The following is a 27,704-nucleotide window of genomic DNA, read 5'->3' as shown; positions in this document are numbered from 1 at the left end:
TTTACATACATGACATCACTGAACATCTTTGCAGCAACTGACGAGAAAGACACTATTATGCTTCTTCTCACTAACTATTATTATTATTCTCACTTTAACAGAGGAAACTGAAGCAAAGAGAACTTAGGTAACTTGCCTACCACCACACAACTGGTAAACAGCGGAGCTCGGCTTTCAGTCCAGACAGCCTGACACAAAAGCCCACACCCTTAATCACTATGTTATTGCTGAGTAAAGACCCAACCAGTTAACGCAGAACTTGTCCTTGTTCAAACAGCTCATCTACCAGAAGTAGCCTGTTCGATATACACTATGGTCTTCCAAAGAAGGACTGAAATTCCATTAACAGAAATCAAGAGCACGAAACACTCAACCCCTTCAAATCACTGCAACAATAAACAGGTGTACATTCTTTCGATGACAACCACTACTTAAAGAATTACAATTTTGTGGGAGAAGATGCTAAAACAATTGCATTCATTGCCTTTTTTTCTCCCCTCAGGAAAGCCTTTTTCTGAAGTCCTTCTCTGTTAACGGTCGAAAAAATAAGCCACTTTGAAGTCTAGAGCAGTGATTGGCAAACCACAACTTGTGTGTCAAATCTCACCCACCACCTGTTTTTGTAAATAAAGTTTTATTGAAACACAGCCATAACCATCCATTTATGTATTGGTGAAGGCTGCTTTTTTTTTTTTTTTTTTGGCGGTATGCGGGCCTCTCACTGTTGTGGCCTCTACCGTTGCGGAGCACAGGCTCCGGACTCGCAGGCTCAGCGGCCATGGCTCACGGGCCCAGCCGCTCTGCCGCATGTGGGATCTTCCCAGACCGGGGCACGAACCCATGTCCCCTGCATCGGCAGGCGGACTCTCAACCGCTGTGCCACCAGGGAAGCCCGAAGTCTGCTTTTGCGTTACGTTGGCAGAGCTGAGTACCTGTGACAGAGATAGTATGGCCCAAAGGGTTGAAATCATTTACTATCTGGCACTTTACAAAAAAGTTTGCCAACCCATGTTCTAGAGGATTCTCCATTTACCATCACATACACGAAAATCAGCCAAAATCCTATCATACTCACAGTTGAAGGAAGTTGAAAATCCTGGGCATTTTCCACACCTGGGAGTCTCAAAATTAAAGAACCATGTTGAGATGAGAGCTATACTTACAAACATTCAGTGCCCAGATGGCCAAGAGCAGGGCGGAAGGAAATAATCCAGTACAGAGAGCCCAGGTTGTAGGATTAAAATGTTACTGATACCAGACCCTTCGTTACATCCAGACACTGAGTTTGACCAGTCACCTCGTGATGCCAGACAAATGACATCACATTTCCACAGATATTTTTGGATCATGAGCAATGTTACTCAGGCTGATCTAGGGTGGTGGTCCGCCACTCGACTTCTGTATCTGCTTTCCCCTCAGCAGCACCCAAAGCCTGAACTCAGGTCACACAAGTACCAGCCGACCCCTCTACCCCTAACCCTCATTGCTTTCAGAGCACTTCTCTGCCTTCACAGGGCAGTGAACCTAGCAACTATTAATTCTTCCAACAGCCTCTTGGGAATGAGGTAATACTACCCTCGCTTGAAAGAGAAGTGACTTTCCCAAAGCTACTGTACCTCCTCCCTTTTGTCACCACTTTCAGAATGAGGTAGCACCCACCTTTCCCCGCTTCCTCTCCCAACCATCAACTCTGAGCACCAACCCGTGAACATCTGGACACACACACACACACACACACACACACACAAACATATACACACACACAATGATGGTTTTTCCAAGAACTGAGAAAAGCAGCTGAGATCAGCAGGAAACATCTTTACAAGACAAGTATTAGTCGTGTTAAATGTTAAAAGACTACCATCCTGCTTTATGCATTACTAAGAGGGATGTCCCTGCCTTTTCAGGAACGCAGGGGCTAATTAGATTAAATGCTAGAAGATGTCTTCCATCCTCAGGCATCGTCCCAGATGGATGGCAGTCCAGAAAAGTCAGACAAAACCCCAAACCAGGCCAGATGGCCCTGCGCTGATCGATTCACCTGCACTGCATGACCACTAGCCCTGACAACCAGAGACTTGGGGTGACCAGAGATGTGTGTGTGGCCACAGCCAAATAGGACATTCTCAAACTGAGCAGACAGGTCCAGCACTCCCAACGTTGGAAAATCTAGAAGAACGCCATACACATGAAAGGCGGAGAAAAGAAAAACCTCAAAGAGTGGCTTTTGAGACAGGAAACCTCCCTAGTTCAGGCAAGCAGTCAGCCTTCGTGAGATGAAACAGCGGCCAGAGGAGCGGAAGGCAACACGTGTTCCCACCGCTCAAGGACAGGCTGCCAGGGGTAGAGGCAAAACTTCACCAGCCCTTTGCTCTCGGTTTTAGGGGAAGAAGAGCTATGCCACGCTCACTGTCTAGGTAGGTGTATTGTTATATGACAAATATTTCTGCCAGCTGTCCCTCCACCACAAACCAAATTAAACTCTCCAAACACAATGGCTAGGCCTCCAGTGAATTCACTCATCAAAGGCAGAGTTCTGTATGATGTTTCCATTGGCATAGAATTTTTAATGTTGTATATATCAAATAATCTTTAATCCTTAAATATATTTAAATATTGCTCTGGTGAGTATGTTCAAATTAGTCATGGGGGCGGGGCAGGGAAGGCAAACCTGTTTTAATTTAGGTTTAGGAGGAAAATGATATTAGCCCAAATGGATTGTGCGCACTGCCTTAAAATGATGCTGGTTCAACCTTCTAGATGTCTCAGGAGACAAATAAATCAAGGTGGATTTAAACATGGCTTGACTCTGTTAAAGAAACTATCTATGGCCATTACTAGAACAAGACCAAACAACAGTGTTGTAACAATCAAGCAAGTTAGCCTTTGCAAATAAATTCTTTGTAATTAAGCAGTGTGCTCTTTATAAAGGGAACTGAGTGTGCGAGTTAAAAAGTTAAAACTCATTCTTAGACCATGGGAAACACACGCAAATGCTTTTTGACTAAGCTCAGAATTTTTCAATTTATTGTTTTCTTCCTCAGCTCTCATGGGTCTGTTCTGCCTTGTCTATTGTGCCCAGTGGATGAACAGAATTTTTAGTAAAAAATTACAGCGACGGAAAGTCACAAAGTTATGTAGGGCTTAGCAATTTTGCGGCAAAGGTGAAAAGTGTAATTTGATTTTCTACTAACTGTGAAGTTCTCCTAATGGTCCCTCATAAAAATATATGCAGATAGAAAACTTGGCAAAGAAACTATGTGAAAATAGCACTAACTTGTTTGGGATAAATTCCTCACAGGGTCTCTGTAAACTCTATTCCTATTTCCAGTAGGAAGGCAAGCACTTACTTCTGGGTTCCCGGGGTCCATCCACTGTAACTTTAATAGCTCTGTGGTAGGTGGCGACTTGAGGAGGATTTGTGAAGACAGTTATGGTCAAGGTGAAACTCTTGCCTGCAGATAGAAAAGGGGAAAATCCACAGTGAATATAAAAAGACAGTACTGATGATAAAAATAGCAGTACAGATGTCCAAACTGCATTTAAGCATCACTGAAGAGGGAACAAAACAACAAGGGTCAGGACTCCTTATTCTAATGAGAAACCCTCTGATGGCCACCTTAGGGAGTTGCCAAGCTCACTGAGTGCTAAGATCATCATCTTCATGGCAGTCCTGTGCAAGGAGGCTCCAATTCCAAAAAAGAATTGCTCAGTAGCAAGAGCCGTAATGAAAACAAAAACTGGACCTCTTGAAGAGGGTTCTCTTTCCCTTCAGTTTTGTCCAACATCAGGAACACATCCAAGCAGAAAATTTTAGAAGTCTTTATTTAGGATTAGGTCATGACCCCGTGAGAGAACAATAGTAAATCACTGTTGATTATGCTATTGACTTCACATGGCTTTAGCATTTCATTTGCTTAACTGCACTACAGTGAGAAGATGAAAGAGGAAGGTTCTTATGGGAATCATTTTAACAGGAGCCAGTGTCTCCCGTCCTGGCCTTAATGTGCCTGTGGTATGATGATTTCATCATTACTGGAACAAAGTTTTTTTCCTCCCTGCCCACCCCTTCCCTAACATACATCCTCGCTCAGCAGCAATCTTGAAATGACTCCCTGACAGTGACTTATTTTTGGCTAAATGTACATGACATCTCCCAATGTAAATACGAATACTTGCTTTTAGAGCAGGGTGTACTTCATTGAAATATTACATCTGATGTTTCAAATTAATGAGCTAAAGGTGATGAACAGAGGTTGGGGGAAAGGCGGCGGGGGAGGGGGGGCGGGGGGGTAGTTGAGGAGCAGATTTGGATGTTTGCTTTCTCCAGAAGAAGATACCAGACTCTGTTACCCAGACTCACTGACAGTTGTAATCAGTTAGATTTGCAACGGTTAGTCATGTCAGATAGTCAAAACTGCAAACTGTTACAAGACAGGAAGAGGTGGGCGTGAAGCAGTGACTCAATAAAACATTCAGCAATCTCAGGCCAGAGCATTCATTTAGCCTGCTCCTGGGACAGATCTTTAAGAAGCTCATTTCGTTTTGCTTTGTTTTTTGGTCAGAGACTGTTTTTCCCTTTACTGAAAGCAGAGGGTATGAAATCAAAACACAAATCTTAAACAATATGTAGCAATGCAAAGTTTAATGCAATCTTTTCAAAGCTTAATATGGAACAGGTTATATCCAAGGCTTAATGTAGAACAGGTCTTTGGCTGTCAAGTCTAGTGAATGGGTTTTCTTTTCAACCCAGACCACGTAAGTTCCTAAAATATGTTTAAGACACATATCATTTGTTACTCTGTATATATAGTTTTAAGTCTCTTTGGCTATACTTTGGCCAAGAAAAAAAAATAGGAAAGAGAGAGATGCGGGGGGAGGGGGTAAAGGGAAAATGAATATTGATTAGAAACCTATTAAGTGCCAGTCACTTCATACACATTATCTCATTTAATACTACCCAGTCAAGTTTATCACCCCCATTTCACAAATGAGGAAACCGACGAAGCCCAGAGAGTATTGGTAATTTAACCACACAACTAATAAGTGGAAAAAATCAGGACCTGAACCCAGGTCTTCCAGACCCTAAAATTAATGCTCTTCCTTTTAACTTTGTCAGAGAACATTTTTAGAAATTAATAGGTAATTTATTGCTACATGTGTCCCAAACAGCTCTATCAGACCAAGAAGCAAATATAAATCTACTAATGTAGTATGTCAGCCAGAATGATGAAATCATCTATTCTTAAAGTGTCACTGATATATCGTATTTCATCCATTATATATTGAAAGTTACATGGATTTAAGTAATTTAATTGTCTGGTTGGGGAACAGAGGATTTATTATAAACATTAAGACTAACCAGAAGAATAAGGCAGCCAGGAGTCTAAACTAGTCACAGAAAACTGAAAGTCTACAGAAATGGAGATTAGAAAGTTGAATAGGAAGCCACTGGATCCAGATCAGGACCTTAAAACAATGGGAAGTTCTGGAGGAGTGAATGGGCTGAACCCGTAGATTGAAAGTTAATTTGCATTAAACCATAAAAAGATCGATTCTGGGTTGGATCAATGGTCTGTGAGTCAGGATCGCATTTCTATCAGTGGCTTTGAGGGCAGTGCTTGGAAGACAGTTGTCATCTGTGGCACAAATCTTCATAAGTCAAGGATGTACACATCTCAATTGTCCTTAATGACTCTAAATAACCTGCTAGAGACACTGCCCATGAGTTTATATAAACTGGTTCTAACAGTGTTGCTGTTTGAGACTTTTACAACGCACTTAGGATATTAAAAGGCATCGATGCTTCTCCCAAATTCAGAGGAACACCTTAGGTAGGAACAAAAGCCAAATATAAAATTCACCCTCCAAGATAAAGCATCTAAATGTTCAAAACAGAACCAGTTTTCTATAAAGACCTCTTTTAAAAAGAGGTGGGTTTGGGGGAAAGGAAACAAGTATTTGAGTCCCACGGCGGTCTTCTAAAATCAAATCCTAAGGATCAAGATGTACTTTAACAACTAAAACAAAAACCAAGGAGGTTCCTTCCACTTCTCATTGCCCCTTCAGAAGGAATATGAACGTAATGTTCAAGAAACTTCCACCCAATTAGGTAATTTGTTCTTCCCCCTATAAACAGTGATACATTTCCTAAGTCAAATGTTTATATGCATATTCATGACTTCCTTAAATTTAAAAAAAATTTCCAAATCCCATTGTTTATTACCTTCCATAATAAGCGATAAAAATGCAGGCTCTTAAGGAGCTAGCACTCATTAGACAACTAATTGTAGCATCCTTGGCTTCATCTAGGAACTAGTTCTGCAATGTGTCCTCAAGTCATATATTTTCTGAGATACACATAGGAACTGTCATTGAAAGACAATTCCAACCTAGCCCGAGGGGCTGTCAGAAATTGTCAGGTAAGTTAAGATTATAAGCAGGGATTGTATCCTAAATTGACAGTGTACCATGCTCTGTACACTGCAGGTGCTTAGAAGTGCTTGTAAATTAAAAGCAACATGCTTGATGTCAAAAGTGAGGAAACACACCAAGAAAACTTAAGGACCAAAGTCACTTTAAATACTTCTGTTTAAAATATAAAGGAGAAAAAAGGAAAAGACAATTTCAAAATATAAGCCACTCCTCACTTAATGCAAGTTTCACCGATGCTCTACTTTTATTCCAAAGTACTTCATAAAAGTTGTGGTCACTGGATAACCCATAATGCCAGAGTAAATAGTGATGTGACTCCCTTATACATCAAAAACTGCTTTGCAATTTCTGAGAGCTTATATTTCTACCAGTGAAAAAAATTGTACCATTTGAGGAACTTGGTGTTTTTTTATTTTTTAATGCTACTGAAATAGAAAATCTAAATAGCTGGGGAAAACATACAATGGTAGCAGTATGTTGACCCACACTTAAAAACCTGAGAGAAATGTAGAAGTGTGAAAATCAAAGAGGAAGCTGGAAAGAGTCTGTTAGAAAGCAGGTCAGGTACACGGGCAGGTTAAAGGGTTTCCTGCCACTGAAGAACTGACCCATTTTTTTTTCCAAAGAGTGGTATCTCTTGTCAGTATTCTCTGTCCTTTTTTCCTCTTCATTTCAGCTTGATATTACAGTTTCCTTTCATATAATGTTAATGTCATGATATAAAAATCTATTATTAGTGATAAATCAATTTTTCTTTCTCTCTCCACCCACTCCCCCCACCCCCAATCTAAGTCTCGAAGACAAGTCTGGACCAATTTCTCCATCCTGCCTCTGGCAGCAAACTGTAGCATTTCAGATCCTCCACCAAGTCCCGGCTGCTTCAAAGGAAAAATCCTACTTTCTTCAGTTAAGATCATAAGAAATATAGGGGGAGGGGGTCAGCTCTGTTTGGACATAATTACACTTCATCAAAAGAAGCTTTCTTCATCTTCCATGCGTGAAAAGTCTGCAAGCAGTTAAGTCTGTCTTTTTTTTTTAAATATAAAAATTGCTATTTGGGAAACCAGCCAAAACTCAGAAAGCCAATATAGTAAAACAGTGCACACCCTTTGTTTCTCTTTGAAGTTTCTTAAATAAATATGTTGAGGGTTTACAAAGTACACTATCACTTTGCCATAGTTTCTACTCAAATTGATCAGAGAAAAGTTATAGAGCATCTATATAATACAAAAGCAAGATAAATGAAAACACTAGTTTTTATCTGTAAAGTAAAATGGAAGTATAGCGCCCAGTCTTTTAAATACTAAAATTCATTACTCTAGTTCAAAACAAAGTAATATTAAATAGAGAGAGATGCAACTCAGAGCATACAGGTAAATCATCATGTTCAAATTTTTCTTGATTCTTACTAGGAAAAAGAAATTTTCATTGTACTGTGGACCTGCACCAGTAACTGAGAAAAAAAAAAAAATGAATACACACACATACACACTTCACACCTAATCAGTCAACAGTGAGACAGAATGTGTCTTTTTTTTTTTCTTTTAATGAAAGTGAACTAAACCTGATGCTGAGATAACCCCTTGAGTTTTGATTCTACCAGAGGCTCTGAGCCTCATTTTATTTCAGACCTTTCAGTAACAGTATCTCATTAGCATGCATCATTTTTTTTTAAGTTAAAAAGTACAACTTCTTGGCCCTGTTCCTAGAAAGTACACTAAAACTACTCATCGGAAACAGCCTTGCCTGAACTTCCCTTATCAAGTTTTTACAATGGTAATAATTTGACATCTGATCCAAACTAAAGGGCAATTATTGGACATGGTTTAAAAATTGATGCTTCTTATTTCCTAATTCAAACCTGGGTTGAAGTCACCCCATAGGTCTTTATAATTTATTTCACCCCAGTCCTAAAGTGGTCTATTTTCTCTCTTCTCATCGAAATACTTAACATGGAAATATTAGATTCAATCAATAAATAAATGAACATAATACTTCTAATGAATGATGATTAAAAGTCTCTCTATAGAATCTGTAAATAAAAGCCAAATATTGGTTTTCTTTGAGACTTTTTTAAGAACATTAACCCCATTTATAAAACAGCTATAAAAACCCTAAAAGGGATTATTTTCTGTTTTATGATCTTTTGATGGATTCCTAATATTTCAGCGGGGGTGTGCATGGTGGAAACTCTTAAATAATGTACAAATATTTAGAGTCCTGATCATTCATCTACATAGTCATACTAACATAAGTATCACCTTATTCACTTATTCGAATGAAAAGCCTTCTGTAAAAAACCATGATTTTGGGCCTCCCTGGTGGCGCAGTGGTTGAGAGTCCGCCTGCCGATGCAGGGGATACGGGTTCGTGCCCCGGTCTGGGAGGATCCCATATGCCGCGGAGCGGCTGGGCCCGTGAGCCATGGCCGCTGAGCCTGTGCGTCCGGAGCCTGTGCTCCGCAACGGGAGAGGCCACAACAGTGAGAGGCCCACGTACAGAAAAAAAAAAAAAAAAAAAAAAAAAAAACATGATTTTTAAATAGGTTCTTATAGAAGTAAATTAAATCCTATAGAGGCAACATATGTGATAAGTGAAGAGCATTATGCTGCTGTCCTTGCTACAACTTAGAGCAAAATTGATATTACCAGGAAATTGATCCAATGCATTCCCTTTTCTTTGCCCTTTGCCACTGAATGTACTCAGTTACTTGGCTCCTGTAACTCAGAACTTGAACTTCCAACTGTTCTTCCCTCCACCTTATATGCTCACACCCAGTGAAATTAGGAACTGGTTCTTCTGAAAACACTGTTTGAATTTTCAATATCATAAAACAAATGAAAAAGGCCTGAGTGCTCACTAAAACACTCAACCTCATCTGGACGTATTTAAAGAAAACCTTCAGTAATTCTATTCGGTAGAAGGTACTGATTTGAATACAAACAGGCCTACATTTCATCAGAGGATCCTAATGTGTTTATTCCATTATCCATATTAAAAATCAGAGACCTACCTCGTCCACTCCGGCCCACAAATCTCAGATCGTTGAACCTTGCTACTTGGTTTTTCATAACAGCAGAGGCATTTCGGAGCTCAGCAGAATAATTTTCATCATTACCCGCCATGACGGTAACCACAGTCCCATCTGGTACCTCTCCGAGGGCTACCACCTACATAAAACAGGAAACACAGCAACAATAATGGCACATCAGAAAAGCTTAAAAACTGAGAATATAGTCTCATGGTAAGTGATGCATCTTATCAGGACTTAGTGCTCTAGTCCAGTAATGGCAGACAGGAATGAGGCATCTGCATATGGGTTCGGATGCCACTTCAAAGAGACCAGTGCTTCAGGGTCCACCCATTCCAAAGGCAGGCAAAAGTTTCCTTCATTTGTTGTTGGATTCTTCACAGAATGCATGTACATTTTTATTAAATCCCCATGTTAAGTTGTCCATAGGAATTATGCCGCAGAAGGAAAGCTGATGCCCCATCTGCAGATTGCATTGTACATATTAAGGCACCGCCTGTCTGCAGCCTGGAGCGCCCTGAGGTGTGGTCTCATCCAGATCACAGGCCAAAAAAAAAAAGGAAGTCTGGTCAGCTCTATGGGAGAAGATATTTAGGGGGAACCTTACAGTTACTGACTATAGGGAAGACTAAATATAGTGTGGTATCCAGAACTACATTTCATCTCCTTACTTTGAGCTAGAGATTCAGCTTTCAATCACACTGCAAAGAACTACTGAATGCCCACTCTGCAGTGGGACCCATGGAATATACAAAGCCATCAAGAAGCCTAAAGTCTAGGTACAGGATAAAGATATATAAGAGGCTGAATATGACCACCGACAAATGAGTGGTATAGACAGAAAATACACCCTTAGCCAAACTTCTGTCTTGTCCCATCTGCCATCCTGGAATGACACACTTGCCTCCTTAATCTTCAACAATTAACCTGCAGCCAATTAACTCGGGCAAGTCAGGATCCAGAATAATCAGTCTTTGAGTCTAATAAACATTTTCACTGCTGCAAGGCAAGGATCACACTCCAGGGTCGACTAACTTGCAAATTGGTGCCTCTGATTAACATGGAGCCCGGAAGGGAAAGCCGGTGCAGGGTCTTTGCTGTCATATATAAAACACACTATTCTTAATCCATGAATTAAGGCCTTGCCCCTTGATAACATCCTTTCTCTCAACTAACTTCCAGGATCCTATAATATTCAGATGGGTTCCATCTCTTGCTCGTTCGGCTTCCAGATGCCCATGTGGTGACTAAGCCACAGCTCTGGCTACAGTAGCCCCACTACCCTCCAATGACAATATCCATGTGTGCTTGCCTGTCTGGCAAATATTACCCTCATCCTTCTGCTACTCCCTCTTTTGTCAAGATGTCCATAAGGCAAACCAAAGCATTTAATTCCATGTTCCCAATACAATTTGTATGTAGCTCTCATTAAAGCAGATTTCTTACAATGTGATGAAACAGACATTATCACTACACTTTACAGCTGCATTTCCCTCACCCTTGAACCCTACCCTAACACCCCTCCACTATACCCTCTGCTCAAGCCAGGGAAACAACCAAACAAACAAACTTGTCAATATTTTTTTCACCCTTACTGTTCTCTTAGGCTGTTCCATTCCTTCTTTAGCACTTTGTTATTCAGTTTAAAATCTTAAAGCTGTCCTTAAATTACGGAAACCACTTCCTGAGCATCCCACTGGACTCAAATGACCCTCATTTCAAAGTACATATAGGAATGACCCATCTACTTCTTTTGATATGCTAGCCCAAAGCCATGAGACTCCCTCTTAGGAGTCCAGATTATATTAGACTAGAAATTACACAAGGCAAGGGCCTTCATCTGTCTTGTTCACCACTATACACCCGGCTCCCAAAACAGTGCCTGGCACAGAGTAAGTGTTTGATAAATACTTTTGAAATAAATAAATGAAAGCGCTCCACAAAGAGCACCACTTCCCACTGCCAATAATCCATGAGAGAACCAGTTAAAGGTTGAGTCAGCATCCTCAGCTAGCGGCAATATGCCCTTGCTCCAAACTAGTTTTCTGACAACTTTTTCCATCCCAGAAGAGAGGGAATCATGCCCACTATCCTTTACCCGGAATATACGGTTACTCTATTCAATCTGAGAAGCCTCTCAGGTCAAGGGTAAATCCCTTGAGAACATGACTTCCTTCCTGCATACTTGACCTAGTGCCTCAAGTGGCTGCTGAACACAGGTAATGCTGTACCCCTGATAGGGGCAATGTACTTTTCAACTTTTTGAATTCACAATGCCAAAAATGTGCACATTTGAAAAATACTGAAATACTGCAAAAACTGACTGCTTGCCAGTATTCATCTGAATGTTTGACATTTTTTACACTCAGCATATTGTGTTTTAACACCTGCTGTGAGGCTTTCAATGTCAAAGTAAATATGGAACCAGTAAGTGCACTAATGAAGGTAGAAAAGTTGTACTGTTTAGAAGAGAATTAATGCACCAAAAATCAAGAGGCCCCACTTCTCCCCCACCTCTGTTACACATCTGCTATGATCTCAAGTAACTTCATCTCCTGAAACTACTGTTTTCCAATATAAATTGGAAATCATTTTTTTAAAATCTGTAAAATGTAGAAGATACTATATAAGTATAGAGTACAATTATAATCATGTACTTTTTGTAAGATGAGCAGGCTAACTTCTGTTCCAAGTCAGCTGTGTGCTCAACACAGGCGTTTACTTATAAGCTTCCTTAAAGGGTTCAATTGAATATGTAATTCTTTACTTCATGTCCTGAGATATTTTTAGGTGTTGTTGAGAGATACAGGAGGACTGCTGATAGGTTTCACTCCAGGCTGGCTAAATTTCATTTAAAAAAAAGTGAAGAAATCTGCCCCAATATAAAGATTTTTAAGAGCTCTGGGACATTATTATTTTACTGCATATTTTTAACATAATGGATTTTTTTTTAGTTAGAAGAAAAAGAAAATTGATTCAATATGGGAAAATACAAAAGAAAAGATCCCTAAGCGTGAAATACATAAATCCATTTTTCTTTGCTTAAGCAATATAATTAAATATTAAATATTGGTATGTTTTATGCATTACATTTAATAACAAAACAAATAGGTCATCACAAAATGTGTGAGTCTTCTATGAGGCTTACAACTTGGCCCGGAAAAAAAAAATTGCTAACTAACAAGATATAGTGACAACTTTTCCTGTTATGGCTGAATTCTATTTTAATGGCTAAATATATTGGTTCTTTCTGCTATTCACTCTACCAAAGCAGATTGCCTAATGTTTTTCTGAGGAAAAAAGGGGGGATAAGAAGTAATGTATGTGCTTTTATATCAATCAGAAGTGTAATTATATGTTTGAGGGTTTAAACAAAAAGTAGATCTCTGAAGCTAAAACGTTTCCCTTGGAGATTCTCGACTGTGTTTATCTAAAAGAAAACCAAAAGAATCAAGAAATTTTTACACATTTCATCTGTACCAAACCCAAGCAATGGAAAACACTTTAAGGGGTAGAGAGTAGTCAAAAATCACCCTTTAACTAGTTAGGAGTTAGCACGCATTAAAATTCATTTCCACACTACCCAATATAAAAAGTTGTTCTGCAAAGAATAATTTGTGACGAAAACTTACTTTTCTAGGTGCTTTTAACATATAAAATCTACAAATTCAAGAAACTTCATGGGGAAGAGGGAAGTAATTTTGTGTCCTGACATTTTAGAATAGAGAAAGAAGTTCCTCTATTTAGCACACCTCATTATAACTAGCATTTAAATCACATGATATGGAGCTTGTGCAAAATAAAGTAAAAGAATATTTAACTCTAGAAACGCTATTGAAAATTTTTATGAGACTCCCCACGACTAAATCTGTGAGTTACTCTGAAAGAGGAACAATGGAGAATTAACTCAGGCCCTTAAAATTGTTTTTGTGGTCTTATTATATGGAAATTTAAATTGCCTATGACATTTCCACGTACGGAAGTCTAGTCTTCGCTAATCAATTACTCTTACAGACCAATATCATTGGGCACGTTGCACTTGCAGCAAAACAAATATAATTATTTTTCAAGATAGAATCTTATAAAATCTTTCTTTGGAATACAAAGAGAGGTAAGGGAGTAATTGCAAAAAGGAAAAGTTTTATTTCTATGATAATTATTTAAAGATAACTATAACTATCAAAAAGTTTCACAAATATTACAGTTACTTCTTAGAATCTAACTTAGAATTTAGAAAAACCTGGTTGAGCTGTAGAGAAAAGAGTAAATACAATATAAAATATCATTTCATAAATCTTAAAATACATGTCAAAGAGAAATTTGATGGAAATTATTTCAATTTAAGCCAGAAATGTATGAGCCATCTATCAAGCTGGTTTAGATCATCTAACAATGAATATTCTGGAATTTTGAAAGGATACAAACAGCAATGCCAATGGGGAGAAAATAATGAACGATATTTTACCGTGCCTGTTTTCAAATGTAAGTTTTCTAAAATTTTTGAGTATTTATTTTCCATCTAAAATTACTTGTTTCCATTACCTTACCAGTAAGTTTTATATACTCAATCCTAAAATTTTTAACTTTAAATAATTTTTATTGCATTTAAAGGCATAACACAAAAATGTGTCTGTCTTTACATAACTTGAGATCTATTACGATTTACATATTTTGCACGGCAACTCATAGTAGGTTTAGCAAAGTTTTAACGGGTTTAATAACCTGTTTTTCTTTATTTAGGTATAATTACATTCAAAAAGACACAAACATAAAATCTGATTATTAAACATGTAAGGAAACTACAACTCATTATGTCAAATAGTTATTAGCTGCATACTTGCTTATGAAGAGAAAAATGGCCAATGATGTTGAAAAATTATTTTCAAATAGAAATTGCTCCATCATTTTGAAACCCTACTTATGACAAATACTGAAAGGTATCATTAAACATGCAGAATTAACTATGAGCAATAGATCAGATATCTAAAACTGTGTTTTTTTTTCTTTAACATTGCCAGAAAAACATATGATACTGGTAAATATATAGTCCAGCGTTTGCTAACTTAAAACAGTGCAATAGTCTTACACTACTTTTAGCTTTAAAATATACATCTGGACTTAAATTTTCTGCATAGTGTTTCAGCTTGAAGCTATTTAAAGCAGCTGAGTTATGAACCCTGAACACCAGGCTTCAGGGTGGAAATGCTGACAGACCCCTAACTTACAAGGGTGCTACTGGATACAGGGCTAACATTTTCTCTCCACTATTTCTACCTGACCATTAACTAATGAGCTGAATTTGCGTATTGCTTTTTCATCACTACAATTACCTAGGACAGAAAGGGCCTGGGATCTTCTAATAGCATGCCTTAACTATTTTAAGCTTTCAGTGAGATACACCTGAGAGAAAGGTTAAAAATATTTATTTCCATTTCCTTGACACCTGGGAGCACTGAACATTTCAAAACTGCAGAACTTTGTTAAAAATATAACGCTAATAAACAGCTTGGTGTATTTTAAAGTATACAAGTTGTTTTTGCACTTTTACACGTCAGAGTATAAATGAATTAACTACTTTCGTATAATCCTAAAACAAGATCAGATGAACAACTCTAATACATGACATGTCTTAATACAATACATTGCCAATATCATTCTGAAGTGCTGTTTTAAGTTAACGTATCACAACACAGCCTACTGAATTCATTTCTGATTCTCTACCTTGCTGAGCTCAGTGTCACGGACATAAAATATGAGCTCAATAAATATTATATTGATTTGAATACCAGACTTCTCAACAATTAAGTCCTGTATTAAATATATTTACCTGTCTGCTATCTACCCAACAACACTATAATTTACTTTGCACATAGCTCTAAATATGACAGCCAAATTGCTGTCACCACTTTTAAAACTGAGACTTCTTCATATTACTTCTTCTTTGCACATGTATTTGATTATGTTGCAAGAGTCTAGAAAGTCTACAGCTCACAGGCTTTTATCTCGAAAGTAAGGTAAAAAGAGGTTGTTTTCACTAACATTCAGATGAAAACAAAAAAAATATTGTCAAAATCTGGATGTTCCAAATATCTACACATGTTTTCAACAGAGACAAAACTTCTATACTGAGTGGATCTCAGCTGTCGCCCGCTATTTGAATTTTGTTAAACACAGGTAGGGGGGGTAGGAAAACATGAAAGTCAAGTTTTTGGTTAACTCAATTTAACTTTCAATTAATATGAATTAAAACATTCAATTTAATATGGCCGTGTGTTATCTATGGTTTTGTTTACTGGTTAAAAGTAAACAATCTGTAATTAAAAATAAGTATGATGAATAGCAGAGAAAGCAATTTATTTTTAAAATAATTTTAAAAAGGTGGTAGTGAGAAAACCTGAAGATAGCCAAATTATCTGAGAATAGCTTTAACTAAATTGTATTCTATCTTTATGCCAAAAACATCCTTTCTATCCAAAATATTAATGCTCAGAATCAATTCAGCACCATATATGTAAGAGTATAGTTCAAGACAGTTATACCTTCAACATGTTTAGCAGGACAAACGGAATGTAGAACATCAGACATCTAAAGGACATCTTTTAAAAATGTAGGCACCTATCCTTAATTTTTTCATGCCCTAACTTGTGGCATTTTATATATATAATATCTATTTATTTGTATTATTTGCTGTTTTCATCCCGTGTTTTTTTTTTTGTTTGTTTGTTTGTGTCTTGAGGGGTTGGGGGGCGTGGAAACAAATTTCCGCTCTCACATAAGGCCAATTAGAAAATTCTGGGCCCTTGGAGGATGAATTGTAAAAGATATCTCTCATGTGAAAATCCAAATTTCTACGATTCGCCTATACTCTGAGCTTTTCATATTTCAAGGAAGAAAAACTTAACCTACAAAATGAGTGGTTTATAAAAGGAGAAATGGGACGGTTAAAACACACACACATTTCTTGAGCCAGCTGCAAAATGAAACTTGCCCCAGAACGCAACATCCCCTTTCCATAACAATTCGTTCGATTTCTGTTCTGATACAAGACATAGCGAGATAACCAGCTCTAACTGACCTGGACTCCTCTTTCTTTCCACGCCACCCACGCACGGAATCTGAATTGGTGCGCGTGGGGAGGGGGTGGTCAACAACCGGGAACTGCCAGTGGCCCGTGGGAGTTTGGCCCGAGGGTCCACAAGGGAGGAACTGGCAGGATTCCTCCCTTCCCCCCCTCCCCCCCCAAGGCCTGGCTTACCCTGCTCTCCACAATCCCAGAACCCAGGGGACCCAGGCCCACCTTTGAGGGTTCAGAGGCTAAATAGGGCCGGAAGCATCTTCCTGGGAGCGCTCTCGTCCCTGTCTGGCTCACCGCCCCCTCCATCCCTGGCGCCTACTCCCGAGAGGGAGCACGGCCCGGGACCCCATCTCCCCAGCAACCTGGGACGCTCCCGGCCCTGCGGGCTCCGCGAGGGGACGAGGGCTGCCCGATGGATCCCGATCGCCTTACGGAGAGACTCCGGACCCTACACCCTCAACCTGCGGAGCCGCTGCCCGCGACTCCGGCTGCTGAGACCCGCCCTCAAACTAACGGGCCGGGAGGGCGGAGGAGGCCGCGAGGCGTGCGCAGGGCGCTCTCCAGCCCGGGAGTCACTCCCTCGGCGCCCAGGCCACGGGCCCGAGCCTCCCACGACCTCTCAGAAACGGAGGGACCTTTGGGGTCTGAGTCCTTAAAAGTAAGAATAAGGCGAATCGCACAATATCACCTCAGTTTTCAAGGCGGGCGAGCCGAAGGCATTTCACAGGTTTCCCTTCTCCCTCCCGGGCGCAGCGAGGCGGGGAGCGGGTCCGGGTGGAAGAGGCGGCCCGAGCCCCCGCCCCCTCCGCTGGCCCGCGCCGTCTTGCACTTGAGGGTCCGGCGCCGGGGACTCCCGGACTCCCCCGCCTCCGGGCGCGCGGCGACCCCTGCAGCCCCGCCTTCCTCCCGGTAGCGGGAAGGGGCGCGGGTCTGCAGACGGAGAAAACGCCCCCGTCCTGTCTGCCCCTCACTCGCTCCCTGAGTCCCTAGGTTCGCCCGGGACCCTCTCGGATACTGATAATGCGGCCCACGCGCCGCAGCCAGCAGCCGGCACGCGGCGCCCCGCCCCGGGCGCAAACGCCCGGCGCCGGCACCCCACCAACACCGGCCCCCGAGTCCGGGAGGGGCCGGAGCCGCCGAGGCGCAAGCGGGTCAGAGAAGGGGGCGCCGAGACGGGCGGAGGGCGTTCGGTTGGGAAGGGAAGAGCGCGGAATCCTGGGGAGGGACGGCGCGGCGGCCCGCGGTGCGGGCCCGGCCGGGATGCCGGGGAAGGGGACGCGGGAGTCTCGGGGGAGAACGCCGGGGATCCTCGCTCCTGGGGAGTGGGGGCGGGGTGGAGCACATCCCGGCGGCGCCGCCGAGAGTGGGCACCTGGGGGCTCCTGGGGGAGGGGAGACCGCTCAGAGGAGTGGGTCGGGACGTTGGCCGGGAGGCTCCAGGAGTGATGAACGGATAAAGGGGACAAGGGCTGGAATGGTGGTTACGGACACAGGTGGGAGAGGGAAGCGCGGGGTCACTAAGCCCCGAGCCCCCTGTGGGATCCAGAGGAAGAGGGCCAGACGGGGGTCCCTCGGGTCAGAACCACCGAGGTAGGAGCCTTGGAGGCCGTCCGAGTCAGGGGCCCGGCCCCCGTGGGCTTGGAAACGCCGGCGGGCAGGTCCCGCGGCACCCGGCCGGGGGCGGGGAGCGGGGGGCGGCCGCAGCTTCTTACCTTGAAGGCCACGGGCAGGGTCTTGTTGCAACGCCAGTGCGAGGGCAGCACGGAGCACAGGAAGTTGGGGCTGTCGGTGCGGACGAGTTCAGCCGGGTGGTCAGCGATGATCTCCACCATGGTGCGGTTGTCGTGAGGCGGCCGCAACCGGGGCACCGCGGCCGCCGCGGCCGCTGCCGCCGCCGCTGCCGCCGCCGCCGCCTCCTGCTGCTGCTGCTGTTGCTGCTGCTGCTGCTGTTGCTGCTGCTGCTGCTGCTGTTGCTGCTGCTGCTGCTGCTGTTGCGCAGCCACCACCGGGCTCACGTCGCTCATCTTGCCGGGCTGCAGGCTGCTGGAGGGGGGGCTGAAGCGCCGGCTGGTGCTCGGATCTACGGGAATACGCATCACAACAGCCACAAGTTAGCGAAGTGGCCGGGGGAGGGGGAGGAGGGTGGAAATGAGGGGCGAGGAGGAGGAAATTGGGGGGGTGGAGGCGAGACGGGGGAAAGGGGCTGGAGGTGATGGGGCTGAGGAGGTGAGAAATCAAGTTCGATGAAGCCGACTGCCGGGCGGAGTCTGACGGGAGCCAGAGGTGGCGGTGCGGAGCAATCGGGTTGGCGGGTGGGGAGACCCGGGAGGCGCAGATCTTGCCGGAGCCTTTGGAACACCCGGGGTGGCAGCTGCGAACGGGCACCGGGATGTGTCTGGCCCGGGGAGGCGGGAGGCTTCAGTTTGCAGCAGCTTGTAGTGGGGTCCCGTGGGGCACCGCGTCCTGGGTGCGCTGGCGCCCCCTCCCAGTTCGAGTCCGGCGGTGGGGCCGAGTGGGTTCAGCAGTCCAGCCCCGAGGCCAGCATCGCCGCGCGCTGCCCGCCACCGCCGCTCCGCGCCGCGCGCTGCTGCCCAGCTGCAGGCGTCCGCGCCGCCGCCCGCCCGCCCGCGCCGCTGCCGCCGCCGCCGCCTCCTCCGCGGCGGCCGCCGCTCCCCCCGCGCCGGCTGCACACTCAGATTCCTCCCGCGGCGGCTGCCAGCCCGGCTCCCCGGCTCGGCTCCTTCCTTTCCCTTCTCCTCTTCTCGCCCTCTCACCGCCACCTCCTCGCATCCACTCTCTCCTGCTCTTTGCAAAGCTCCCCTGACCCTCGTGCTTCGAGGTGCCAGGAGGTAAGTCGCGGGCAGCGGATCTCGGGGCAACGGATCTCGAGCCTGCGAATCGCAGCCGCTGCCGCCGCCCGCCGGCCGCGAGAAGGAGCCCCCGGGGCGCCGCGCGCAGCTTCGGAAGCCGAGAGGCGGCCCCGGTCTACGGGGATCTCGCCTGGTCGCGTCCTCTTGCTTCTCGCCTCCTCCCCCCAAGACAAGGAACCCCCTCTTGGTCGGAGGAGGTTGAAGCTGAGACGCCAGAGAGCCGCCGGCTGATCTGACTGTCGTTATTTTTCGTTGTAACTTCAGGAGAGGAGGAAGGAAAATTCTTGAGCGTCTGTGCTGACTTCTCAGCTCTCTTCACCCTTCCCCCACCCTACCCCCCCCCCACCTCTGCCGGAGCGGCTCCCGAGGGAAAAAAAGATTTTTCAGGGTTTGGGTGGGGTTTTTTTTGTTTTGTTTTGTTTTTGTTTTTTACTTAAGTGACACAAAAAATTGGGATGGAGGGGACACTTGTCAAAATACTTTTTAGAAACTCAAGTGGGTGGCTGGACACTTTTTTCTTCTGTATTCAGACTTGTCGTTCCTAGAGAACAAGGATGAGTTTTTTAAGGACTGGAAAACTGTCAGCTTGATGATTAAAGTAAGTTGCAAAAACCCTCGCTGGGGGAAAACCCCAGCAGTTTTCCATGAATCTCAATCTTTTATTGTCTATTTTGCATCTAAAACTAGGTCTAATGTCTTAACTTTCTCCCCCACCACTCCCGGAGAAAAAAATAAAACTACAAAATAAAATATTCAAAATGCTTCAATGGCTATTTATTTATGTATTTATTTCCCAATGTGGGTTTAAAAAGCGACTTTGGATCCCCAAAAAAGTTGTGGTCGAGAGGATGAAGGAGCGCAGAAAAAAACGGCAGTTTTACCTAAAATGTGGTTTTTGGAGGCTGGGATTTCTAATGATTAGGTTTTTGTGGTTTATATAGACACGACTCTGGCTAAGGCGATCATTACGCTGATGAGAGTCAGAAGCACGTGGGTGTCTCAGACCAGCCTCAAACTCCGAGCCTTCAAAACAAAACAATGTGGGGCGCCCGCAGAAGCCGGGAAATCCGCTTGAGGCTATTGCACCCCTAAGAAGGGGGCACCGGGCCGTTTCCCCTCCTCGTAGTGTACTGCTATGTTCCTTGCTGTCAATCTCCTTTAAACCTCGCAAAGCTTGAAAACTTGTCTGCAAAAAGAATCATCAGTTGCCAAAGTTTTAAAGATTCCTAACAGCGTAGCTGACACTAGACAGTAGTAAGTGATTTTATAAAAGAAATGAAGTTACAGTGCCTCCTCTTCGGAGTATTCAGGAAGAAACATCGTTGAGTCATCACTCATCGCCCACCCCATCTTATTTAAATCAATCCACGTACCCATTAATCGGCATTTTTATAGCTCAGAGCAAACGCCTCTCTCACCCCGGTAGCGACCTGCCACGACTCTCTCTCCCGCTTTTTAAAGCGTCGCTTCCACTAGCCCAGCGGGCACTTGGGGGTCTGCGCCTTTGAAGGGGCCTGGAGAGCTTGGGGGGCGCGGAAGAGGGGACCTGGTGTCTGTCAAGGTCTCTGGAGCCTATTTCAAGCGCAAGATGAACTTGGAGAGCTGTGGTTGAGTGGCTTGGGGACCAGGATTGCCCTCTAAATAGACGCTCCCTCGACTGAGGGGCCTCCAGCCGTGCGAGCGGAGGTGGGGCGGGGTGGCTCGGCGAGCGCCCTCGCGGGGGTAAGGATGCGGTCCAGGGGACACTGCACTTTCCTCTTTGGGGCTTTAGTTTTACCTTCCCTTTCCCCATCCACAACTCCACGCGTCCCTCGTCCGGCTTTCCCTTCCCCAGTTTTCTCCTCCACGTTCCCGCCTCTCCCCAGAAATCCCCCCGCAGACGCGAGCCTCCTCGCCGCGCCCCTCCCGCCTCCTCGGCCTTCCCACGGCCGCCTGCCACCCTGGATGACTCATTCTGCATCACCCGCTGGGACACCCCCTGCCCAACCTACTCCTCGCCGCGGCCCACTGGCCTCGGAGCCCGGGCTCCCCCGGCATGCGAGGACCCACTTATCCCGACGGACTTGATGCGCAGCGAGGAACGGAGCTGTCTCCTGCGCCTGTGATTTTTAATTATCTTTTCGGTCACAGGGGAGAGCTCTAACCCCGGGCACTGCCGCGCTGCCGGCGCGCGCCAGGGTCGGGTCTTCCCAGCCTCACGCGGCCGACCAGCCAAGGGAAGCCAGGCTTACCCTTGCAAAAAAAAAAAAAAAGAGAGAGAGAGAGAGACCAGACTGCCTGCGTTAGTTTCCTACCTTACACCCCCGCCCCCCCCACTTAGTCACATGCACCGGAGCACACACGCCTCACACATCCGCACACTGACACATAAATACACATACACAACTCACACACAAGGCTTTTTTTTTTTTTTTTTTGCCTTTTAGCGAGACAGTTTTATTTCGGGCGCATTGCACCTCAGTCTATCAAAGATCTCTGACTTTTTTTGTTGCGTTTTTGAATGTGTAGGCTGCAAAGGAGGAGAGAGGTTACCGGAAGCTGATTATTTCTGTGGTCAAAGGGAGATAAAAATTCAGTAACTACCATAGTCGGTGTTATGCCGCCTTCTTTGGAGTTGTCCTTCTCCCTGGAAATCCACAGAACCGGGAACTACCAGAAAATGTGGTGCTCAGTAACAGTCAGTATTTCAAATATGGGCGACCAGACGGGCTCTTTTGAATAAGAACTTCGAGGGCAGTTGAACTTAAGTAACCATTATGGGGGCTTTTCCTTCCTCTTTCTTTCTCCATTGCTGTTTTGTCCGTTCTTTGTTTTACTTGGTGGATAGCAAAATATGCAGGCCTCAATGTTTGGGTGCTTTGACTGGGGATTTTAAGGGCTATTTAATCAATGGTGAATTATTTATTTTAATTAATCATATCCGGTAATTCAGCTTTATAGCCATCCTTGGACATCCTCCCTCCATTTCACATTTCAGTGGAGCTAATATAAGCAACTCTTGGAAGTTACTAGTCTTGGATCCCTTAAAATATCCTACAGTTATTTATAATGGGGAAATGAAATTTTCCACCGAATACCCTAACAACGTTTCAGGTACCTGGCACAGCGGATTTTCAGTCTGCTTTCAAAAATATCCTCTTGCTGAACGTTCACACTTTCAACTGGAGCTGACTGAGCCCGGAACTGATGATGTCTTGGCTCAGAGTGTTATACTTAAAGGAAGAAAACATTTTTACAGACCCCTAAACTGAACCTCTCCTGGTAATAGTAGGCACAGAGGGAAACTGTGAAATTTTACATGTGTGTATTCTGTGCTATAGTTTGTATGATCTCACTCTTGGGGGTAGATTTTTTTTTCTACCCTGAAATATTCAGAACAAATCACCCAAAAGATTTCTCTTCAGAAGCATGCCTCTTTTCTGTTGTATGTTATGGCATTAAAACATGCACACGCACACACACGTTTTTCTGAACATGTGCCTCTTCCGGAAAATATAAGCATAATTTTCCCCTCCATCTCCTTTAACGTTTAATATAACTGTTTAGTAACAACACCCGGAAATTCTGACTTTCCAGACAAAGAAAATGAGATGTGAAATGGTCAACTTATTTATCTAGTCAAAGAACTGAACTCCCAAAACCAAGACCAGAATCTGTGCTTCTTTCATTCAGGTTTCATCTTCTAACCACTAAATTATTTTATATATACTTTTTTCTTCATGAAAAGTGAAAAAGTCACTGTGAAATTGTAAAACAATTTTCAATGGGCCAGCTAATAAAGTGGGTCAACCTTTCAGACAGGCAGTAAAAAATAATGGACATATCGATGATTGCTAAAGTTTTGAATGGTTGTATGGGAAAACTTTATAAATAGAACCATCCTTAGAGAGTTCTCCTTTGAACCGTAATTGAGTGAAAGTCACCCAGCCCTTGTGGAAGTAGCACTGCCAGTAAGCCAGGTGTTGTCACACTACAGCCCACAGGCCAAATCTCGCCTGATGCCTATTTTTGTATAACCCACAAGTTAAGGATGGTTTTTGCATTTTCAACTAGTTGGGAAAAAATTAAGAGAAGAATAATATTCATGCATATGAATCTGATGTAAATTCAAATGTCAGTGTCCACAAAGTTCTATTGGAACACGGCTTTATTCATTTAATTATGTATTGTCTGTAGCTGCCTTTGCCTAAAGCAGCAGAATTGTGTAGTTGTGAAAAGGACTGTGTGGTCTGCAAAGCCTAAAATATTTAATATCTGGGGTTTTTTTTAAACAGAAAAACTTTGCCAATCCCTGCCCTGAAGAGAAAATGATGCAGGATTCTGGTGGAATGTATCAGCAGAAAGAAGTAGCTATTTCAGAAGATGGAAGGATGGAGTGTGTGTAAGGTCCAAACTGGTTCTTTAAAAGTGAAAATTTTTTCATTTAACTTATTCTTTTCTGTATAAAATGTTAATCAGTTAGACTAATATTTTTTCACGTAATCATTTTAGATGGGCCAAAATGAAAATCAGAGAATGAGAAGTTAGTGCATTTGCATGAGCTCTTTAAGCACCATTGTCTTACACATCTCTATATGTCAGCATCTTCCATTATCCTTCACAGTGAGAGCACATTAACTGCATAGATGAGAAAAGAGTAAAGAAACTTCCATGTAGTCTGAACGTGAAAAAAAATACGTATGGCTTGCACAGGTTTATTCCCTGTGTTCTACAAATGATTACACAAGAAACGTAAATGAGCTTACCAAGAATTTTCTGGTATACAAGATTTTCACAAGTCCTATATATACTTTTAAGAGAGTTAGCTTAATAACTTAAGTGATCCCAAAACTTTCTGACATATTTTTTTCATTTTAATGTTTTATACAGTTCAATACTGTATGATTTGTTGTAAGCTCTCTCAATTTTTCCCTTTGTCAGTGGACCTATAATAATTTGCATGGCTGTAACGAGAGATGAATATTTGTAGTTAGAGGGCTTAGCATCATAAACCTTTCCTTGTTGTACCAGTTAGCATTTCCATGGACCATTTTCAGGTATTTCTAAGAGAGTACAGCATTGTCATAAAAAGGCTGATGCTTGCCATATCATTTTCACATTTATGGAGCACCTGTCTAATTGTACTTCAGGAACAACGCTGACTAGAGTGGCACATGTGTTTGACGATAATGTCAACTTACTGAATGACACTGTTTTTACCTCAAGCGACCAATATAATTTCCAAAAATCTCATTTATTACCCAGGAGTCAGAGAAATAAAACTCATCTTCTTAAATCAGCCCTTTGGTATTTTGGTGTTGGTAATTGTCCTATGTTGGTGGCAGTGATCTCCGAGAAGTAGTGCAATATTATATGTAAAAGTTTACAAATGTCTGTGATGAAGCATCTAAGAACACCCTAAAAGGAAGTAATAATTTAACTTCCATAGTAATTTAACCACTCTTTATTGATGTGCTTGCGTTTTACTTTCAAGGCACCAAGGCAGGTTGCTATCCAATTCTAATCCCACTGCCCACGGTTCTACAGTTTCACTCTAGACTTTGGGATGGTGGCCTGAACCATTTGTCCCCTCTCTCCAACTTGCCTTCAGGGTGAGAAACATAAATCATAGTAGTCTTAGTCCAAATAACAAAGTACAAAATCAGCATTTGCGCAGTCTGAGAAATTTGAATTACCAACTAGAAAGGTAGGAAAAATATAAGAGGGAAAAAAGAACAGACTAGCAATAATCCAACTTGGTTCTCTTAGCTGCAATCCTAGGGGATGCCAGTTCTGGGTCACCATCCTAAGTGTTTTATTCCTCTGTATTTCATATTCAGAAACTCTTCCTCCAGTGTTTGCCCCCAGGATTTCCTGAACTAGACTTTTCTCAGAGAAAGCACTTTCTTTTTCCCATCTAGCCATAATCAAGTTCTATATGCAATGCTTCTTTTATCTCTTTTAACTTCAGATGAATTATCTGAATTATCTTTTTGTCGGGCAAGATCTGTTAACCACACTCCTATAAGTCACAATTTTTCCCCAGATCATTTTTCTTCCCTAGAGGAGCCAGTTATCAACTTATTACCTCTCACGTCCATATTCGTCTTTTTACCTGCTCTGTGAAAATGGATCTGGGCCCTTTAAATATTACTCCTTACCAGCTGGCATTGACATTTTGTCAGTAGGGGGCATTGGAGAAACGTTACAGAGGGAAAAGTGTTTGCTTCCTGGTTCCCTCGTGCTCAACAGGGCAGGTTGCTGCAGCCCTTCAAGTGTAGCTTCTCTAGCTCCTAGCTTTTCCAGCGCACACTCCAGCAGTTTCCCCAGGGCCCAGCTGCTGTAGCAAAGTTGGTTTCTCCAGTGCCAGGGTCCTGCTGTGCACAGCCAGCCGCCAGCAGCACCCAGCATTTTCCCCCAGCACCCTCCACCTTTGACTGCTTTATAGCAATGTGTCTCTGATAAGTCACCTACTTGGGAACAGCTTTCTCTAGGAGACTAGAGGGCAGATTGCCAGCAAGTTCCACTTGTGACTTCTCTACCATCCAGGGAGTCAAGGCTGTGCTCTCCCAATAAGATCTGTATCTCAGCCCAGGGGGAGGAAAGAAGAGGACTCTTTCTTGGTTGCTCTGTTTCAGTCCTGAGGATAGTGGATGCTCTTATTCCTATAGTCTTTAGAGTTCTCTTGACTTCTTTCTAGCCAATTCTTTGTTACTCCGATCCATTTTTATAGTCCACAATTATATTAAACTTTCCTTGTTCAAATTACTGTGTGGTCTCGCTTTCCTCATTGTTCCAAGACTGATATTACAAGCATTTAAAATTTTCTGGCCCCCATGATGTACTTGTTCACGGTGTTTTCCATTTGTGGTCACACCTTTCGGGTCATTATAAGATGAGCATTTCCAACATTACATCACATCTATTTGACTTATCTCTACCTGAGAAGTATGATAAATATATACTTAGCAGACATTGGGAATTCCCCTGGCGGTCCAGTGTTTAGGACTCAAGGCGCTTTCATTGCTGGGGCCTGGGTTCGAACCCTGGTCTGGGAACTAAGATCCCACAAGCCGCATGGCACGGCCAAAAAATAAAAAAAGAGGACAGCGAGTAGAGGTAAAATGGGTCAATATTCTCCCCCCCAGAGTCTCTTGACATCTGTCATGAAATCCCATAGTCCACACTTCAATTAAAATATACATGAATAAAATCACACACAAAAATTCCAGAGCTGGGCTTCCCTGGTGGCTCAGTGGTTGAGAGTCCGCCTGCCGATGCAGGGGAAACGGGTTCGTGCCCCGGTCTGGGAAGATCCCATGTGCCGCGCAGTGGCTGGGCCCATGAGCCATGGCCGCTGAGCCTGTGCATCCGGAGCCTGTGCTCCGCAACAGGGGAGGCCACAACAGTGAGAGGCCTGCGTACCGCAAAAAAAAAAAAAAAAAAAAAAAAAAACACAAAAAATCCAGAGCTGCTCCATACCTAGATCCAACAAAAAGCCAGAATCAGGGAAGGTGGATAGATATCTTGCAGGATCAGGAGAGCAAAATGCTACTGCCCAGGAAAGACAGGGAGCCGGATTAAATGATGCAGCCTTATTGTACTTGAAGTCAGAGACTAGGCGATGCTATGTTTCTACAGTAAAATAAACCAGAGAAACGCTGAATGAAACAAAATAAATAGAGTTAGTACTGCCAATTTTCTCCCAGCTTTTAATATGCTTATAGGTATCTTGAACCTCCATGGAAGAAACTAGAATATAGTATTTCCCAAATTTACTTAATTATTTCTTCTGAGCAGATTTAAAGTTCTTTGAAATATTTTTAGAAAATCCACAGCTAAATCAAAGTGGAAAACAATTGTTGGAACATTAAAGGGACTATCCTGTCTAGAAGGGAATATTGTAATGTAGTGGGGAAATAAAGTTGGCTAAGCTACTTATAGCTAGGTCACAGGGACCTTGGTACCACGATTCCTACCTTTGTACACATTTACAGGAGGGAGAATGTTTAGGCTGCTTCTAGAAGCCTTGCTCTTGGTCCTCATCCCACTATCCCAGCCCATTTGCCCTTCTTGATCTGAACAGAAGAGTTGAATGGAAGCTTTTCTGGGCAGGGCCAGTAGGAGGGTGAGGCAGAAGATCCTGCAAGGGCGGGGTCCCATCCTATCTTATTTTATTTTATTTTTTATTTTTTGGCCACACTACAGGGCATGTGGGATCTTAGTTCACTGACCAGGGATCGAACCTGTGCCCCCTGCAGTGGGAGCATGGACTCTTAACCACTGGACTGCCAGGGAAGTTCCTATCCTATCTT

At 43.3% G+C, this 27,704-nt stretch overlaps 1 protein-coding gene across 7 annotated transcripts in view; it reads right to left on the bottom strand.

The window, feature by feature from the left end:
• RUNX2 (RUNX family transcription factor 2) overlaps window positions 1-27,704 on the bottom strand; it is a 359,184-nt gene that overhangs the window by 250,788 nt on the left and 80,692 nt on the right. For 6 of the 7 annotated variants that reach the window (XM_082639502.1, XM_082639498.1, XM_082639499.1 and 3 more), the window contains exons 3-5: window positions 18,253-18,620; window positions 9,449-9,605; window positions 3,351-3,455 (exon numbers count right to left, since the gene is read on the bottom strand). In XM_082639502.1, the coding sequence (XP_082495628.1) occupies window positions 3,351-3,455; window positions 9,449-9,605; window positions 18,253-18,620 (630 nt within the window). Of the gene's footprint in view, window positions 1-3,350; window positions 3,456-9,448; window positions 9,606-18,252; window positions 18,639-27,704 lie in introns of those variants that run through there. The other variant, XM_082639504.1, reaches the window with a different exon arrangement.

Source organism: Mesoplodon mirus (genome assembly GCF_964341445.2).
Source record: "Mesoplodon mirus genome assembly, chromosome: 12".
NCBI classification, from domain to species: domain Eukaryota; kingdom Metazoa; phylum Chordata; class Mammalia; order Artiodactyla; family Ziphiidae; genus Mesoplodon; species Mesoplodon mirus.
The sequence above is the reverse complement of the archived record's forward strand: the minus strand, read 5'-3'. Positions and strand labels throughout refer to the sequence as shown.